The 20,317-nt window shown below is 42.3% G+C and overlaps 1 protein-coding gene across 1 annotated transcript in view; it reads left to right on the plus strand.

Annotated features, from left to right (window-relative positions):
* LOC129854637 (alpha-tectorin-like) overlaps window positions 1-19,777 on the plus strand; it is a 52,416-nt gene extending 32,639 nt beyond the window's left edge. The window contains exons 12-24 of the mRNA XM_055921894.1: window positions 19-176; window positions 402-802; window positions 1,328-1,524; window positions 2,929-3,321; window positions 3,653-3,936; window positions 4,493-4,764; window positions 4,975-5,094; window positions 5,273-5,451; window positions 6,286-6,455; window positions 8,000-8,248; window positions 9,053-9,215; window positions 10,160-10,262; window positions 18,690-19,777. Of these exons, the coding sequence (XP_055777869.1) occupies window positions 19-176; window positions 402-802; window positions 1,328-1,524; window positions 2,929-3,321; window positions 3,653-3,936; window positions 4,493-4,764; window positions 4,975-5,094; window positions 5,273-5,451; window positions 6,286-6,455; window positions 8,000-8,248; window positions 9,053-9,215; window positions 10,160-10,262; window positions 18,690-18,796 (2,796 nt within the window). The 3' untranslated portion in view covers window positions 18,797-19,777. The remainder of the gene's footprint in view (window positions 1-18; window positions 177-401; window positions 803-1,327; window positions 1,525-2,928; window positions 3,322-3,652; window positions 3,937-4,492; window positions 4,765-4,974; window positions 5,095-5,272; window positions 5,452-6,285; window positions 6,456-7,999; window positions 8,249-9,052; window positions 9,216-10,159; window positions 10,263-18,689) is intronic.
* The last annotated feature ends 540 nt before the right edge of the window (window positions 19,778-20,317 follow it).

The following is a 20,317-nucleotide window of genomic DNA, read 5'->3' on the forward strand; positions in this document are numbered from 1 at the left end:
CTTTCATTGTCTTTTCAGATTGATGGCGTGACCAGCAACCTGCCTATCCTTTTGCATGGTGGACGGGTGTCCATCTACGCGAGTGGACTCCGCACGTTTGTCAACTCCGATTTCGGCCTGAGTGTCAGTTACGACGGCTCGAGTGTGGTGTCTATCTCTGTCCCCTCCAACTACAGGTGTGTGTTAGGTACACATTGGTGGTAGTGGTGGCGAATGTAAAACCATTATGATCTCTGCAATCAGTGCACACATCATTTGTCTAATAAACGGATTGATGTTTAAAATTCTTAAGTCAGGGTAAAGTACGTAATAAAACCTAACAAATGAAATGTTTGTTTTTAACCGCTTTAAACAGTTCTTTCTTATATCTGTGATTCACTGTATCACTATTATCATTATAGCGGAATGACGTGCGGCCTGTGCGGAAACTTTAATGGCAATCGCAACGACGACTTCCTCACCCCCTCCGGAACGCTGGCGTCCACTCCCTCCCAGTTTGGGAATTCTTGGAAGGTGGAGGGCAACTACACCTGCAGCGATGGCTGTGGAGCCTCCTGTCCACAATGCCACAACCCGAGTCCCGCCCGCGCCCGGTGTGAGGTCATCAGGGACGTTGAGGGACCCCTGAGCTTCTGCCACGGCCAGGTGGACCCCGAGCCCTACTTCCGCGACTGCGTGTTTGACGTGTGTCTGTCGGGGAACAGAGAGCAGCATGTTCTTTGCAGGGCTGTCCAGACTTATGTGAGCGCCTGTCAGTCAGCCAACGTCAGGATCTACCCCTGGAGACAGAACACCACCTGCAGTGAGTGACAAATTGTCTTCACTTTAGATTGGTAGATAGGACCTAACATATTCTGTGGTGTAACCTTTGTGGTAATGCGGTAGGACCCAAGACCTCATACAGTACTGTATATACGTCATTCTGCATTTTATGTAGAGTGAAAAGCCTCATACAGTTTCATGATTTAGTATTTTTCTGAAGCATGTACTTCATGCACAATTGCAAGTTGGATTGTATTCTAAAAGACAGCCCCGTGAGTTTAAATAACAAGTTGTGAAGCTTTCACATCAACAATTTTGTAGAATGTCTGGTATTTATCTAATGTACATTGGGGACAATAAAATATCACACCTATTTTAATGTATCACATAAGTTCCAACACTTAAAAGAAATGGCTGATCGTGCAGTTAACCACGCATTGTAACAATTGTTTTGTCAACATCACGCAGTGTGGAATGTTTTCAGTGATTGCAACTGTATGACTAAATACTTTATGTAGTCTCCAGGTGATTTTCTCATTCTCTCTCTCTCTCTCTGCATGTGCAGATATTGAGTGCCCAGCAAATAGCCACTATGAGCTCTGTGGAACAGACTGTGGAAACACCTGTGTCAGCAGCATTGATGCCAGCTGCGAGCAGAGCTGCTCCGAGGGATGCTTCTGTGACAACGGTTACCTCAGGAGCGGGAGGCACTGTGTCCCCGCAGAGAGCTGTGGCTGCCAGTACGATGGCTTCTACTACGATGTGAGTTACTCATCTCATAGTTTATGCCAGTGGAATAGGTGTCGCTCTGTGTTGTATGTAGAGTAAGGATCCAGGGTGACACCGCAAAGACTTTCTTGATGGATCTGAGTTTTTCCTGCCTGCATATTGAGGTACAGAAATATAAAACCACATTCTTTCAGTTCATTGTGTCTCAATTACATCTGCACATTCTCCCATTAGAGCAGAAGTCAAGATCAAGTAAATAATTGTGCACATTCAATGCATGCGTGGCACCACAAGTTACATACACCACATATACTGAGTGTACAAAACATTAGAAACACCGTACTAATATTGATTTGCACCCCCTTTTGGCCTCGGCACAGCCTCAATTCGTCAAGGCATGGCCCTCTACAAGGTGTCAAACATTCCACAGGGATGCTGGCTCATGTTGACTCCAATGTGTCCCACAGTTGTGTCAAGGTGGCTGGATGTCCTTTGGGCGGTGGACCATTCTTTATACACACGGGAAACTGTTGAGTGTGGAACAACCGAGCAGCATTGCAGTTCTTAACACACTCAAACCGGTGCGCCTGGCACCTACAGTACCACCATACCGCGTTCAAAGACACTTAAATCTTTTGTCTTGCCCATTCACCCTCTGAATGGCACACACACAATCCATGTCTCAATTGTTTCAAGGCTTAAAAATACCTTTTTAACCTGTCTCCCTTCATATACACTGATTGAAGTGGATTTAACAAGTGACATCAATAAGGGATCCTTAGCTTCACCTGGATTCACCCGGTTAGTCTGTCATGGAAAGAGCAGGTGTTCCTAATGTTTTGTACACTCAGTGTAATATGTACACAAGATGATATGAAAATGCATTTATAAAAAAACATTTGTCATTTTCAAATAGAAAAAGTACCATGCCTGCATAAGCAGGCTTTCAGTTCAGTGTCTCAATTGCATCCGTGCCTGTTGGATAATAAAGTCATATATCCCTCAGTCAGTGTCTGACCAGTGAGAATACAATGACTGCTCGTTTTACCAAAGGAAATAGCTTACAGCATAGCTAGTATACTAACATGCTAAGTTGCATAGCACTCTATGCTGCAGCAAATGCTAAAAACAACACGAGTTAGCAGCTGTGACCGGATTGACCCAGGCCAGTCCGTTAGATCACTGCCGAATCAACATAAAAACAGCAGTACCTTGCTACATTTTCGAAAGTTTAGATAGAAATCGTAAGTATTTTTATGTCCCGTTTATTTGATGTAAGTAGGCCTACTTCATTATTTTAAAACCGTTTTTTTCTCTTTGATTTAATCCCTTTATAAATTGTAACAGCTAGGTGTACCTGTAGAGACGTTGTTATATGAACATGGTGTACTGTAGCCTATATTTTGCATCGCATCCACACTGTTTTTTGTACCTCAGGTTAGTGAGTCTTTCTGGACCCAAGGCTGCTCACAACACTGTGAGTGCTACGCCCCAAATGACCTCCGCTGCTCTGCCGCATCCTGCACCCCCACCCAGGAGTGCGCCATAAAAAATGGCCACCTGGGCTGCTTCGACGCCTTGTCCACTTGCACGGTCTGGGGCGACCCCCACTACATCACTTTTGACGGGGCCGTGGCCCATTTCCAGGGCACCTGCTCCTATGACATCGCCAGGACCTGTTCCAACCACTCCATTAATGGCCTCACGTTCCGTGTGGTGGCCACCAACCGTCACCGTGGCAACAACCGTGTCTCGTTTGTGTCGCTGGTGGATGTGTGGCTGTCCCATGGAGGGGAGGAGACCCATGTCTCCATTGGACAGAGCGTGATGGTAAATGCACTAAAATCCAAAAAACACTCTTATAGTTGATGAAAATGTGACTAGTTAGGTACAAATCTGTCCGTTTTTAACAATGATATGAGACTTTTATTACAGAGACTTTTATTATAGAGCCCTTCAAGATGGTAGTCGCCAAGCCTTCCCCAACCACAAGTTTTTGCCCTCATGCTTTTGCATTGTTCACACTACCTACAAAGGACAAAAGCTTCTTGAGGTCTCTTTGTTGTCAACTCTCCTCTATCAAACTAGTCAAGTCTAGGCCTGAGGTCTTTTCCATTAACCTCAAATCTCTTTCCGACATTCCCCCTTTTCTCTGGGTCAGGTGGACGGGAGCGAGGTCTCTATCCCCTCCTCCATCGGCTCCATTGCCGGAGTGGTGCGGGAGCGGGGCTTCGTGATGCTCAACTCCAGTGACCTGACGGTCCAGTTCGACGGCCGTAGCACCCTGATGGTCAGGCTGGGCCAGAGCCACCACGGTGCAGTGTGCGGGATGTGTGGCAACCTCAACGGTGACCCGGAAGATGACAAAGTCCTGCCCAATGGCACGCCGGCGCGGAGTGACAACGACTTTGGTGACGGTTGGAAGGCAGACACTAGCCAGCCAGGGTGAGCTGCTGCTGTTGTTGTCAGGCTGTGAAACAACTAAGGCTTCTGGGGAAACAACCTCTATTGAAATTCAGTTTATTCAAAATATGCAATAGTATGAAAATTTCATTAAAAAAACGTAAGAAGATTATTCAGAAGCAAAGTTATTAGCAGAATGAAAATACATACTTGTCCATAACGGAAACACAATGGATTAGATGATTGTACAGTACAGTGACTGTTATTCTCCTCCAATGTTTTCATTATTTCCCAACAGATAATAAAGTACTATACTTATTCATGCATGCACGCACTCATTCATTCACTCACTCACTCATTCACTCACTCACCTCAGTCACTCACCTCAGTCACTGGCTGCCTTCCGACTCTCTGCCCTTCTCCAGAAGTGTGCTCTCGTTCACTCGCCCTCATGAATTTAAAAGCATTGGATTGGTGCAAGCATGGCTGGAGGAAGTATCAACCATATTCTTCACACTAGTCGGAGAAGGGTACAGAATCGTAATGTAGCCACTCACTCACCAAGTAAATAACTAACTAACTACGTGTCCTTTTCCAGATGTGGGGCTTCTGATAACAGAGGCGGTGGAGACGACTGTCCCTTCAATGTGGAATACACTGACCTGTGTAGCATCGTCACCAACACTACCGGCCCCTTCAGTGCCTGCCATCTGCACTCTGACCCCCAGCCCTACTTCACTTCCTGTGTCTACGACCTTTGCTTATACACTCCAGCCAATGGGATGCTGTGTTCTGCCGTGGCGGCCTATGAAGCATCCTGTTCCGTCCTGGGTCTCGATATCCCAGAATGGCGAGCGGGTCTGCTGTGTGGTGAGTGTTCGGGTGTCTTTGGGGGCATTTTGTCTAAATTAAAAAATTGAGAAATTGGCAATTAGTAGGCATTAGTGTTCTTTTCCAAATGTCTGTCCGTACTATTTATAGTTAACCCTGTAGTCGTTACTGTTGCCAATTGTCCCCCTCTCCCCTCTTTCTCTATCACTCTCTCTCCTTCTTTCCCTCCCTCTCTCTCTCTCTCTCTAGCGGAGTCGGACCCCTGCGATGATCTGGACTGTACTGATGATGAGTGGTGTGGGGATCAGGACGGCGTCTATGGCTGTTTCTGTGACGAGAACCACCATCGGCCCAACAACGACACCTACGGTAAGACTTCCCTAGCACTTCGCCAATATGACCGACGTCGTCCGAAACCCACGTCTCCTGTGCAAATTCACTTCCCTCTGATGTTTCGAAAAGAAGGAAGGATGAGTATAGAGGATACGAGAAACTGAAGACGGACTTTAGAGATTCATCCGTGGTCTTTGCTCGTCTCTGCCCTTAGATTCGGTCACGTCTTGCTCCAGCAGTTCAGGCATCATGTCTCTGTCCCGGTGCCAGCTATTTGAAGCCGGTTTCCCACCCCACGTCCTGCACCTCACTGACTCCACCTGCAACGGATCTGTCCGGGATGGACGCCTGGAGTTCCACTTCGACAACGAACTCTGTGGGACAACTCTTACGGTACTGTATTTTCACAGTTCAATCATGATATTATCACTTTGATTATGTAGTCTCACAGTGCACTTCACAGACAACCCAATGCTCAAAAAAGGCTCAACAAATACAAATCATAGTCCAAATAATGATTCATATTATAAATATTTGTCAACTTTTCATTGTCAAGGGTTGACTTCTTACTGCATAAATGGAGTATACTGTAGTTTATGAATGTGCTATGAAATCCTTACATACAGTAGGTGCTCATCAAGTGAAGATTTTATTTATAATATTCTATATCCACCAATTTTTCTTATTGATTACTGATTTTTTTATTTTTTATTCATTGATTTCACATGTGTATTCAAATGTTTTTTTGTTAAGATCAATGCACTAACTGTAAGTCCCTCTGGATGAGATCATAAGATCTGCTAAATGACTAAAATGTCAAATGTAAATGTTTTGCATGCAGATCTCATATTACTACATAGATTTGTTTTAATGATGACGTCACAAATGTGTCATTTGTACAGTTATTTATAAAAAATGTTGTTATTTGTCACATTTAACTGTGTAAAACCTAGCAGTACTACTTATTTCTCTGAGAGTGAGACAGATACTGTACTGTATATAGCGTTTTGCCAAAAAAAACATGCTTATTTGTCTCTGATAGATATCAAACAAATACATGTCTGTCATTGAACAACCCCATGCCATGATTAGATAGTGAAAAAACACACTTTTTTTTTTTCATAAGCTAATTTACCAACATTTCAGAAAAGGGACATAGAGCGTTTTGGAATGAGACTCTTTGGAACGAGACAAATGTTCTTATTTAGTTGTTTTTTTTCTCCGCAGAGCAACGGGACTCACTTCATCTATCAGAACTACATCCAGGGTGAGGTGGAACCCCACGGAGGGGTGACGGGGGTCATCAGCCGTGCGAGGCACCTCAACCTGCGCTTCTGCTGCGAGTACCCCCTCTACCAGTCCTTGTCCATGACCATGGACCTCAACCCTCTAGAGAGGTCAGAGCACCCTCTCAAAACAGCCTATGACTGGAATTGAATTGATTTTAGCATTCAAGAGTCTCCTCCAGTCTCCTTTTCACCTCAAGTAACACCTTATTTACCTAACAAAGGACACATATCAATAGGTGGTTCAGGTCAGACATGATATGGCACAAGTTGTATCTCAAGCAAAGGCATCACATCTGACCATCAGACCAACTACTTGAACGCTTAAAGTTTGCAGTTGTGTCAAAAAACACAACTTTTTTACCCTTCAGTGTGTGTACTGTATTTATCGCTTTTCTACAGGAAATGTAAAAAACATAGCTGGAAGATGTATTTAAGGCACAAGAGGCTGTGCTAGTACAGTATATCATTGTTAATATTCTGTAGTCAGTGCGTGAAACTCTGTTTTATGCTCATGTTATCCTATTATCCAAATTATCCTTTTATATTAAAAGTATCTTTTTATAATCCTTTTATAAAAGTATACTTTTTATGTACAACAATTTGGCTTGTGCTTTACCTGTATAAAATGTGCTCTACAAATAACCTTTATTTTTGGCCTTTTTCGGCGGGAAAAACAAGCAGTCATTGTGTAGAGAATCATTGTACCATCTAAACAGCTGTGAAATATATTATCCATAACCAAAAATATCATATTTTCCGCTCTTTGCAGCTGCTGTACAAAACCGAAAGTAACAGATGCAAAAACATAACTTAAGAACAAGAAGCATAGAAATAGCGCATATAAAAGCGATCTGCCACTTCTTAGACTTGCTTTCAATGAGAATGACAGATATCTAGCTCACATTTCTATGTGAATTTGGTCTGGTCGCAGAAAAGTTAAATATTGTGGTTTTAAGGCACAACTGTGCAACAGAGCTCTTAAAGAGGCAATGTCATCTTAAAAGGGAAATGGCATACTTCGTAATAGAAACAAAAAAAATATATATAACTTTGAGTGTATAATTAATAATAATAACAATCAGGATGTTGTGTCCAATGGGGTAAATGCATATGGACAAACCCCATGCTTCAGCATATGTATTTATAGCGACTATGCAGTACCAGTTGGGTTCAGGTAATAATGCTTATTGCTAATAGCACATGTGATAATATAGACAGACCATGCATAGGCTATATGCATTGTCCAATATGTCGAAAAATAATCGTTTTTACCAATGTTATTGGGCTCATTTCTGGAGGTGGAAATTATATTATATTTTATTTTCATTCATTTTAGAGTAGAAACTACTTCTAAAAAGTCACCAGAACTGAGCTTCTCAGACCGTCTACATAAAAAAATTCCCAGAGGAGGAACCTGGAACCCCCTAAGCAAGGGTACTGGAATAGGTCAAACTTGCAGTTTATGTACAATACATGTACTCTTTCCCTAAAAGTATGATGGTCATTACTTTTTTACATGGCAGGGGAGGTTAACTAGGCCCCTCAGACAATCGGTTTGAGATCGACTTCTGTTTCAGTCATGGGATTTTTAAAATCTTCAACCCGAGTTTTGTCTAGTTATTTGAATAACCTTTTGTTCCGCTTCTCCATAGCATTGTGACCAAGAAGCTTCCCTCCGGCAAGGGCCACTACCAAATACGGATGATCCCGTACCAGGATGCCGGCTTCCGCTACCCGTTATCCGGTTCTCACATCAACGTGGAGATTGACCAGCAGATCTATGTGGCCGTGCAGGTGGACGGAGTGGACGGTCATCAGATCTCCACTGTGCTGGACTCCTGTTGGGCCACGCCTGTGAACGACCCAAGCTACGCCGTCCGCTGGAATCTTATTGCTAGAGAGTATGGAGACATTATGTTTACCAGGGAAATGTTAGCATGTTCAGAGCCACAAATTGTCCCCATGTTGGGAATAATATATTTGAAAGTGTAGATTTGATATTTAAAAAATGTTACCAATTACCATTCCAAAAGGATCAAAACAAAAATGGTCTTAACTTTTACCTTATGGTGGCGCCATAGCTACGGGAAGTAGGGGTCCTGAATAATCAGAAATGAGCAACCCAACCCAGCAGCTATGGGTGGTGCTCTAAACATGCTCAAATTCCCATGGGTAGACAGCCATTTTAAAAGTGTGGGACTTGTGCAACGTCCCATGCTTTCATTTTCGCCTTACAGGAATTATATACATGTGAGAAGACGCTTTAGTCATAACCTTTTCGCTGATGTAATCAGATCTCATGTCTGATTCTCAATTCATCCACTAGATCGTAGTAGAATATCACATGATGTGACTTGGCCAGATGAGTCTGGTTTGATCTAGTTTGGGTAGTGGCTTGCTGATTTTCAAGCCAGACATCTTAAAATGACTCTAGCAATCGGTACCAGGTCCAAAACAACCGCGCAGTTCGACAGGTTGTCATTTCCTGGTCAATTAAAATTGTATTTATTTAACAAGGAAAATACACTTGATGGAACAAAATAGTTGAGATATTGATAAATGCTTGACTGTTAAACCATCCTAATGTAATCACACGTAATCACCTAAATTTAATTTAGAAAGTGAAAATAACAGCATCATTTATCATTTACTTCCTCCTTCACTTCCTCCTCCCATTTCCTCCCCTGCTTCCTTGTTTACTCCAGGTGCCCTAACCCTGAGGACAGCACGGTGGAGCTTATCCAAAATGGCGTCTCCACATCGTCCCACTTCTCCTTCCGGATGTTCACCTTCACCAGGAACTCCTCCAGTGTCTTCCTGCACTGTCAGGTCCACCTGTGTCTGCTGCACCTCAACGACTGCACCACTGTGAGTCTCCTCCCCAACACACCTGGGCCATGTTCATTTGGCAAAACGTTTGAAAACATTGTGTAAGGCACAAATTAAACAGGTTCCAGGTTTAAAAGAGTATTTGTTTACTTTCAAATACTTTGGGCATTTAATTGAGCCTGTCTGGAGTGCCAGATGTGTGTGGTTTGCTCTTTTGCAACTATTCCATTGTTGATTCCATTGTACCAGGCAAGCTCAAAGCTTTACATTAAAGTGGCAATCCGTAGTTGAAACAATATCAAAGTGTTTTCCCTGACACTGTTTCGGTAAAAAGCGGAGGGATGGGGCTGAAGAAATGTAAACACTCAAATTGATAAATAGAGCAATGGATGCAAGTACTGACCATCCATGATATGAAACTTATATTTTTAACCATGTTTTGAGGCTATACAGTGTTTTTTTTACATTTAATTTGTTTAAGAAAATTGGTGTACAAAAACATTTTGGGGTTCTGATGGGGTAGAACAGTTTAACTAATCTCATGAGGCATTAATAAGTGATATTTGTAAAGAATCAATGGGTACATATCATTCATTTTTTAATCATAAAATGGATGTAGCAGCTGGAGATTGCCCCTTTAAAATGGAACTAAATTATCTTATTTTTTAATTTACCCAGGTCTGCCCTCCGCACACCGGAAGTCAAGCATCCTGTTGATGCCTTTGATATGGATTTTTTTAATTTATTGAACTTTGACATTTTTCTCCAAAATCAGCTGATGTTAGATAATCCTCTCACTTTTGTGAGTTAATGTCAAATAGCCAAGACAACCACTTACAAATAGTTAAATGTAAAAATATGTTATGGAATCATCCTAGATAAGTTTAACTTGTTTACAAACAGTAGTCATTTGGAGGAAACTCTAGTGGTCCATAGCCTAAACATGGTAATACAGTCTGCCATCTTGTTTCTGTGTCCTGCAGCACTGCTACACTGGGTACCACCACAGAGGACGCAGGGATGTGTCCTTCCACGACAGCGCTGCCATTTCCATGGGACCTCTTGTTTTGAATGGAAGAGACAGAGGTAATATTTATCACTGTGTATTTCTGGCCTTAAAATATGATATTTTAAACAGAGTACACAATATGGTATACCGTACCAACTGCACAAATTGAAAATAACCACAGCATTGTTGAATACTCGTTTCTGAATGGCGAGAAGGGCATTCTAGAATAGACATTAAAACCAGATAACGGGACAGTTGGAAAAGATTTTGGGACAGTTGGAAAAGATATCGGGACGCCTTGCAATCATGACGCAATATGCGTCTACACATGCAGACCGTACTTGCTACAAAGTTACAGAAAGCTAAACCAACAACCACACAAAACTAAATTGGATAAATGCAAGTCCAACAAAGAAAAACGTAGCTCGCTAGCTAGCAATTGATTTGTTTTTGCAGAGACATATTTTTTTGGAGCATCTGATGACATAACGTGGTGAGTGATGAACATGAATTTAGAGGTCATTTGTACACGTAGGTAGGGGTGAAGTGACTATGCATAGATGATAAACAGCGATGACCAGTGTCGACGAGTGTCCAGGCAAAATTGGGCATCATCAGCTCATTGTTATGGATGTCTCCAAATGAATGTCGATAGAAAACCGCTTAATCCTTATGAGTCTATTGATGCCACAGGAGGTTGATGGCACCTTATTTGGGGAGCACGGGCTCGTGGTAATGGCTGGAGCGTGTCTTTGATGCCATTCCATTTGCTCAGTTCCAGCCATGATTATGAGCCATCCTCCCCTCAGCAGCATCCACTGATTGACACACCCGTGCGTCAATCTAAGTAACACAATCAAATAATCCCCATCAAAATCCATCAATTTAAGATAGAGATATCCGTTTTTTGTTGTTGCGTGGGCTGAGTCTCAGTCCACCGCATCCGCCTATGTCGGCCTTCCTCATTATGGGGGAGACTACTCCGCCTTGCTATATGACCCCACAAGTGTCACGGGACGCGTCTGAAGGTAACCCATACAAATGAATGGAAGTATGGAGGTGTTTTTTTGCCCCCAAAAATATGGGGTTAAGTATGTGTAAAAGAAAACTATATAATATATACAGTTCCAGTCAAAAGTTTGGACATACCTACTCATTCTAGGGTTTTTCTTTATTTTTACTATTTTCTACATTGTAGAATAATAGTGAAGATTTCGAAACTATGAAATAACACATATGGAATCATGTAGTAAACAAAACAGTGTTAAACAAATTAAAATATATTTTAGATTTTAGATTCTTTAAAGTAGCCATCCTTTGCCTTGATGACAGCTTTTCACACTCATGGCATTCTCTCAACCAGCTTCATGAGGAATGCTTTTTGAACAGTCTTGAAGGAGTTCCCACATATGCAGAGCACTTGTTGGCTGCTTTTCCTTCACTCTACGGTCCAATTCATCCCAAACCATCTCAATTGGGTTGAGGGTAGGTGATTGTGGAGGCCAGGTCATCTGATGCAGCACTCCATCACTCTCCTTGGTTAAATAGCCCTTATACAGCCTGGAGGTGGGTTTTGGGTCATTGTCCTATTGAAAAACAAATGATAGTCCCACTAAGTGCAAACAAGATGGGATGGCGTATCGCTGCAGAATGCTGTTGTTGCCATGCTGGTTAAGTGTGCCTTGAATTCTAAATAAATCACTGACAGTGTCACCAGGAAAGCACCCCCACACCATCACACCTCCTCCTCCATGCTTCACGGTGGGAACAACAGATGCAGAGATCATCTGTTAACCTACTCTGCATCTCACAAAGACACAGCGGTTGGAACCAAAACTCCAATTTGGGCTCATCAGAGCAAAGGACAGATTATCACCGGTTTAATAGCCATTGCTCGTGTTTCTTGGCCCAAGCAAGTCTCTTCTTCTTAATGGTGTCCTTTGGTAGTGGTTTATTTGCAGCGATTCGACCATGAAGGCCTGATCCATGCAGTCTCTGAACAGATGATGTTGAGATGTCTGTGAAGCATTTGTTTGGGCTGCAATCTAAGGCTGGTAACTCTAATAAACTTATCCTCTGCACCAGATGTACCAGATGTACAGTTGAAGTTGGAAGTTTACATACACTTAGGTTGGAGTCCTTAAAACTAGTTTTTCAACCACTCCACAATTTTTTTGTTAACAAACTATAGTTTTGACAAGTCAGTTAGGACGTCTACTTTGCGCATGACACAAGTCATTTTTCCAACAATTGTTTACAGACAGATTATTTCACTGTTTCACTTTCACTGTTTCACAATTCCACTGGGTCAGAGTTTTACATACACTAAGTTGACTGTGCCTTTAAACAGCTTGGAAAATTCCAGAAAATAATGTCATGGCTTTAGAAGCTTCTGATAGGCTAATTGACATCATTTGAGTCAATTGGAGGTGTACCTGTGGATGTATTTCAAGGCCTACCTTCAAACTCAGGGCCTTTTTGCTTGACATCATGGGAAAATCAAAAGAAATCAGCCAAGACCTCATAAAACAAATTGTAGATCTCCACAAATCTGGTTCATCCTTGGGAGCAATTTCCAAACGCATGAAGGTACCACGTTATCTGTAAAAACAATAGTACGCAACTATAAACACCACGGGACCACGCAGCCGTCATACAGCTCAGGAAGGAGACGCGTTCTGTCTCCTAGAGATGAACGTACTTTGGTGCGAAAAGTGCAAATCAATCCCAGAAAAACAGCAAAGGACCTTGTGAAGATGCTGGAGGAAACAGGTAACACAGTATCTATATCCACAGTAAAATGAGTCCTATATTGAAATAACCTGAAAGGCCGCTCGGCAAGGAAGAAGTCACTGCTCCAAAACCGCCATAAAAAAGCCAGACTACAGTTTGCAACTGCACATGGGGACAAAGATGGTACTTTATGGAGTAATGTCCTCTGGTCTGATGAAACAAAAACAGAACTGTTTGCCCATAATGACCATCGTTATGTTTGGAGGAAAAAGGAGGAGGCTTGCAAACCGAAGAACACCATCCCAACCGTGAAGCACAGGGGTGGCAGCATCATGTAGTGGGGGTGCTTTGCTGCAGGAAGGACTGGTGCACTTCATTTACATTACATTTAAGTCATTTAGCAGACGCTCTTATCCAGAGCGACTTACAAATTGGAAAGTTCATACATATTCATCCTGGTCCCCCCATGGGAATTGAACCCTGGTCCCCCCGTGGGAATTGAACCCACAACCCTGGCGTTGCAAGCGCCATGCTCTACCAACTGAGCCACACGGGACCACACTTCACAAAATAGATGTCATCATGAGGGAGGAAAGTTATGTGTATATATTGAAGCAACATCTCAAGACATCAGTCAGGACATTAAAGCTTGGTCACAAATGGGTCTTCCAAATGGACAATGACCTCAAGCATACTTCCAAAGTTGTGGCAAAATGGCTTAAAGACAACAAAGTCTAGGTATTGGAGTGGCCATCACAAAGCCCTGACCTCAATCACATAGAACATTTGTGGGCAGAACTGAAAAACTGTGTGCGAGCTAGGAGACCTACAAACCTGACTCAATTACACCAGCTCTGTCAGCAGGAATGGGCCAAAATTCACCCAACTTATTTTAGGAAGCTTGTGGAAGGCTACCCAAAACATTTGACCCAAGTTAAACAATTTAAAGGCAATGCTACCAAAAACTAATTGAGTGTATTTAAACTTCTGACCCACTGGGAATGTGATGAAAGAAATAAAAGCTGAAATTAATCATTATCTCTACTATTATTCTGACATTTCACATTCTTAAAATAAAGTGGTGACCCTAACTGACCTAAGACAGGGAATTATTACAAGGATTAAATGTCAGGAATCGTGAAAAACTGAGTTTAAATGTATTTGGCTAAGGTGTATGTAAACTTCCGACTTCAACTGTAACTCTGGGTCTTCCTTTCCTGTGGTGGTCCTCATGAGAGCCAGTTTCAACATAGCGCTTGATGGTTTTTGTGACTGCACTTGAAGAAACTTTCAAAGTTCTTGACTGACCGACATGTCTAAAAGTAATGATGGACTGTTGTTTCTCTTTGCTTATTTGAACAGTTCTTGCCATAATAAGGACTTGGTATTTTACCAAATAGGGCTATCTTCTGTATACCACCCCTATCTTGTCACAACACAACTGAATGGTTCAAACGCATTAAGGAATTCCACAAATTAACTTCAAACAAGGCACAATAGTTAAATTAAATTACTTCCAGGTGACTACAGTACCTCATGAAGCTGGTTGAGAGAATGCCAAGAGTGTGCAAAGCCTTCATCAATGCAAAGGGTGGCTACTTTGAAGAATCTCAAATATAAAACATATTTTGATTTGTTTAACACTTTTCTGCTTACTACATTATTCAATACGCATTATTTCATAGTTTTGATATCTTCACTTTATGTTGAAAATAGTAAAAATAAAGAAAAACCCTGGAATGAGTAGGTGTGTCCAAACCTTTGACTGGTACTGTATATTTCCTGAGCTTTTATATACAGTATCTCCTAGATATAGGACAGACACTTCAAAACCTTATTCCTTATGATTTCTTTTTTTGCTGTATTTTTTTCCGTTTATGAATGTCTTATTCAATTCAAGCAGTCCTAAAATTCAAAAATCAAATAGCTAAATAATCCATGACCATCTTAAAACAATTCCATATGTTAGTACACTCCCAACAGCTTACACTTTTAGAGGTTTTAAACAAACGTAAATGGAAGTACTTTGCTGTTATTCTGCAGAGGCCGTGACTGTGTTAGCCCTGGCTAGTTGGCTAACTAGCAAGCAAGGGATAAGAACGTTGCCATCGTGCATGGCAGGATCAAATATTAAGAAATGGCAGAAACTTTCCTCCATTTTACACAGTTTTGAACAGATTAAAACAACTCTGTGCAAGGAGCTCAAGAACAGCCTTATGCAATACGGGATCCTTTGGAAAACATGCAGACGGCGAGGACGACAAGGCCATAGGAAATTGATCCACAAATTAAGGTCTATTGTGTGCACTCGCAGTGCGAGCAGTACAGCATGCACAATGGAGTTGGACAATAAAGATCACTTGCCAGTTCTGCAGGCTGACCCTCAGGCAATTGCGTCGCCCACTCCAAGCCAATACAGTCCATACAGAGCACAGTGGACCAACCAAAATGCAATGAAAATGCGATGTCCCTGGCTCTGACTTGGATGTCATCGAGCTAGGCATCTCTGACCACAATGCTGTGACACTGTCTCTAACCGCTCCAACACTTCTCTACCGCCTAAAGAGGACCATTCAATTCTGCAACCTGAGGAAACTTAACCCATCCCTCTTTCAGGAACACATCCAGCCCACCTTTGAGTCTGACTGCAGTGAGCTGGCCCTCGATGACATTGTCAATCTGTATAACAGCACACTGAGTAATATTAGGAACATCCTTGCCCCTGAAAAAACATGTGAAGTAACATTCTAACGCTCGTCTCCTTGGTTCACTTATGAACTGCACAGAATGAAGACTCATGGCAGTAAGCTTGAGAGACATCTGAGGAAGGATGGCCTCACTGTCCACCTACTGGCCTATAAAGACCACAAGGCAAGCTACTCTGCTGCCTTAAAAACAGCACGATCAGCCTTCTACTCTGCCACGATCGACAATGACAAAGTTAACCCTACCATTAACCGCCTTTTCAACCCTGCAAACTCATGCTCTCGTGCAGCCTCCTCTGAGCAGTGCAATCGCTTCTGAGATTTTTTTCAAGAAAAAGATAGAGGCCATTATATTTGATGGTGTCAAAGACGGCCTACACCCCATGTCCCGAGTCACCAAAACAGACTGCCCCTCCCGTCAGCAACTTTACAAAAGTCACATTTGCTGCTGTGCATTCAATCATCTCAAAAATGAAGGCCACCACTTGCTCACTTGACCCTTGACCCTTTCCCTACACCCCTACTCAAACTGCTCATCTAGCCTGCTTATGTTTGTCACCACCCTGATCATCAAGTCCCTGCTGACCGGAGAAGTACCATCGATTTTCAAAACAGCTGTTGTCACCCCCTTACTGAAGAAACCCAACCTTGACCAGGACATCCTATCCAACTACAGGTCCATCTCCAACCTCCTCTTCCTATCAAAAGTACTGGAGAAAGTGGTTGCAAACCAGCTTCAATCACATCTGTCATCTAACCAGTTGTACAAAGTTTTCCAGTCTGGCTTCCGGCCCTTGCACAGCACTGAAACAGCTTTGGATAAAGTTACCAACGACCTACTGATGATTATGGATCAGCATCCTCCTCCTCTTAGATCTCAGTGCTGCTTTTGACACCGTAGACCACATCATCCTCCTGCGGCTTATCAGAGAGCATACTACTGTCTCTGGAACAGTTCTGAACTGGTTCTCCTCCTACCTCTCCAATAGGAAACAATACATATATTTTAGAGAGTCCAGATCAGAGGAGTCTAGAGTCACAGGGGTCAGTGCTGGTCCCTATCCTGTTTATAATTTACATGCTCCCTCTTGGCCAAATCCTCAGATATTATAACATCAACTTCCACTGCTACAGTGACGAAACAAGGTTTACAACACAAAACTAGACACCATCTCTGACCCTAGCAAGTCTCAGCAGCTGCCTAAAGGACATCAGGGCATGGATGAAACAGAACCCCCTCCAGTTGAACAGTAGCAAGACTGAGGCTATGCTTATTGGGACACCCAAGCAGGTCACCAGTACTGGAAACATCTCCCTTACAATCAACGACCAGGCCATCCACCTGTCCTCTGTCATCTCCAACTTAGGAGTCAAGTTTGATCCGTCTCTGTCCATCGATGCACACATTTAAAAAATGTAAAAAACATAATTGGGTCATACCATCACTCTCCCATCCAGATGCAGAGGAATTCATCCACACCTACACTACCATTCTAATTAGAGTGTCTAGTTTGAGAAACAGACGCCTCACAAGTCCTCAACTGGCAGCTTAATTAAATAATACACACAAAACATCAGTCTGGCCTTCTAGGCAGAGTTGCAAAGAAAAAGCCATATCTCAGACTGGCCAATAAAAAGAAAAGATTAAGATGGGCAAAAGAACACAGACACTGGACAGAGGACCTCTGCCTAGAAGGCTAGCGTCCCGGAGTCGCCTCTTCACTGTTGACGTTGAGACTGGTGTTTTGCGGGTACTATTTAATGAAGCTGCCAGTTGAGGACTTGTGAGGCGTCTGTTTCTCAAACTAGACACTCTAATGTACTTGTCCTCTTGCTCAGTTGTGCACCGGGGCATCCCACTCCTCTTTCTATTCTGGTTAGAGCCAGTTTGCACTGTTGTGTGAAGGGAGTAGATCTTCAGTTTCTTGGCAGTTTCTCACATGGAATAGCCTTCATTTCTCAGAACAAGAATAGACTGACGAGTTTCAGTAGAAAGGTCTTTGTTTCTGGCCATTTTGAGCCTGCAATGGAACCCACAAATGCTGAAGCTCCAGATACTCAACTAGTCTAAAGAAGGCCAGTTTTATAGCTTTTTTAATCAGAACTACAGTTTTCAGCTGTGCTAACATAATTTCAAAAGGGCTTTCTAATGATCAATTAGCATATTAAAATGATAAACTTGGATTAGCTAACACAAAGTGGAACACAGGAGTGATGGTTGCTGATAATGGGCCTCTTTACGCCTATGTAGATATTCCATTAAAAATCTGCCGTTTCCAGCTACAATAGTCATTTACAACATTAACAATGTCTACACTGTATTTCTGATTAATTTGATGTCATTTTAATGGACAAAAAATGTGCTCTTTCAAAAACAAGGACATTTCTAAGTGACCCCAAACTTTTGAACGGTAGTGTACATCGTCTCCCGGATCGACTACGGCAATGCGCTGTTTAGGTGCCCCCCCAGCCAAATTTTTAGAGGCTCAAACTAATCAAGAACAGTGCTGCCAGGTTCCTGACCAGTGCCAAGAAGTCAGACCACACCCCCCGATCCTCGCCCAACTCCACTGGATACCAGTCAACTACAGGATCAACTTAAAAATGATCATGCTTGTATTTAAAGCCTCAAATGGATTGAGCCTCACTACATCAGTGACCTCATCTCAATCAGCGAGCCACCTCACACTCTCCGCTCCAGCCACTCTCTACTATTTCAAGTCCCGAAGACATGTCTCCAAACTATGGGGGACCGAGCCTTCTGCTCCCTTGCCCCTCACCTGACCGTCTGAGATTCTCTCCATCACTCCGGACTTTTATAACGGGCCTTAACCCACCCTTAAATGTATTTAGCACCAAGCTCACTATTGCTATTTTACTTGCCTTGATTCTAAATGTATTTGTTTTTATTCTATATTATTCTTTTTTTTTCCTCAGTAGAGCTTTGAGATAACTATGTAATGAAAAGCGCTATACAAATTAAATGTATTATTATTATTACTATTTTGTTCAGTACTATTCTTTTTTGGACTAACTGATCTCTGATCTGTTTTGATTTCTCCTCAGATATGTGGATTCCAATACCAGAGAGAGTGAGTGGCGCCCCAGGTCAGATTGGCTCCCTGGTGACCCTGCTGCTCTCTGTCCTCCTGACTGTCACAACACTGATATAGGACCAATCTGTCTCTATGGCAAACCCAGGCTTGGGTCTGTGCGGTTACAAAATAATCAGCATATGACTGAAGAGACCATGTAGAGTGTGTGTTGAGGTGTACAAGGAAGTAGATCAACCTTCACAGTGATATTGTTAATGGTGATATAGTGATAATGTTTGAGTGAAGGGACATAGTGTGTGTTGAGGTTTACAATGAAGTAGATCAACCTTCACAGTGATATTGTTAATGGTGATATAGTGATAATGTTTGAGTGAAGGGACATAGTGTGTGTTGAGGTGTACAATGAAGTAGATCAACCTTCACAGTGATATTGTTAATGGTGATATAGTGATAATGTTTGAGTGAAGGGACATAGTGTGTGTTGAGGTGTACAATGAAGTAGATCAACCTTTACAGTGATATTGTTAATGGTGATATAGTGATAGGCCTCCCGGGTGGCGCAGTGGTCTAGGGCACTGCATCGCAGTGCTAGCTGCGCCACCAGAGTCTCTGGGTTCGCGCCCAGGCTCTGTCGCAGCCGGCCGCAACCGGGAGGTCCGTGGGGCGACGCACAATTGGCATAGCGTCGCCCGGGTTATGGAGGGTTTGGCCGGTAGGGATATCCTTGTCTCAGTATGTAAAATGTAATAAAATGTATGCACTCTACTGTAAGTCGCTTTGGATAAGAGCGTCTGCTAAATGACTAAAATGTAAAAATGTAAGGGACATAGTGTGTGTTGAGGTGTACAATGAAGTAGATCAACCTTCACAGTGATATTGTTAATGGTGATATAGTGATAATGTTTGAGTGAAGGGACATAGTGTGTGTTGAGGTTTACAATGAAGTCGATAAAACTATACAGTAATATTGTGAAATATTGTTAATTTATCGTTTGATTTAGTGCAATTCCCCCTCCTGAAAATGTAAAATGTGTTTGATAGAGGAATTTACTTCCTATGTGTTCGTTAACCAATTCAATTAAAACAAAGCAAACACTCTGTCCGTTTCTAAGAATTTGTAAGGTTCTTATTTGCATAAAATGGACAGAGACCAGCCACCAAATTAATCAATAGCGTTTATTCTCGAGAGCTCTGACGTGCATATACAAAACCATACTTTTTATCCCTTCTCTTAAACTAACGCACATACATTACACACTACATTTGGATAATCCCCTGAAGTCTCACCACAGTTTATTACCACTCAGCTGACAGTTCCAGTCCCCCCCAGATACGGAAAACCTGGAGGGGCTCTCGCTGTCTTATTTTATCTCCACAGAGTTATAGCTGGGTCGGTTCAAACATAGGTTAACGAGTCTCTTTGCTTTCCTATCGGCACACACATACATTCCTTTCTTCCACAATGGTTATCATTTTTAATTACCCCTTGTCCATGCTACATAACCTCTAATCCTAATGGTTAAGTTTCTGGGTAGAATTATTTAATCATTTATCTTAAACCTTGATAAAATATCTTTACAGTTAACCTGTTAAACTTTTTGGCCTCTGAATATAGGCTAGCAATATTCTCAACTCCGG

The sequence above is a fragment of the Salvelinus fontinalis genome, chromosome 1 (genome assembly GCF_029448725.1).
Source record: "Salvelinus fontinalis isolate EN_2023a chromosome 1, ASM2944872v1, whole genome shotgun sequence".
In the NCBI taxonomy this organism is placed as follows: domain Eukaryota; kingdom Metazoa; phylum Chordata; class Actinopteri; order Salmoniformes; family Salmonidae; genus Salvelinus; species Salvelinus fontinalis.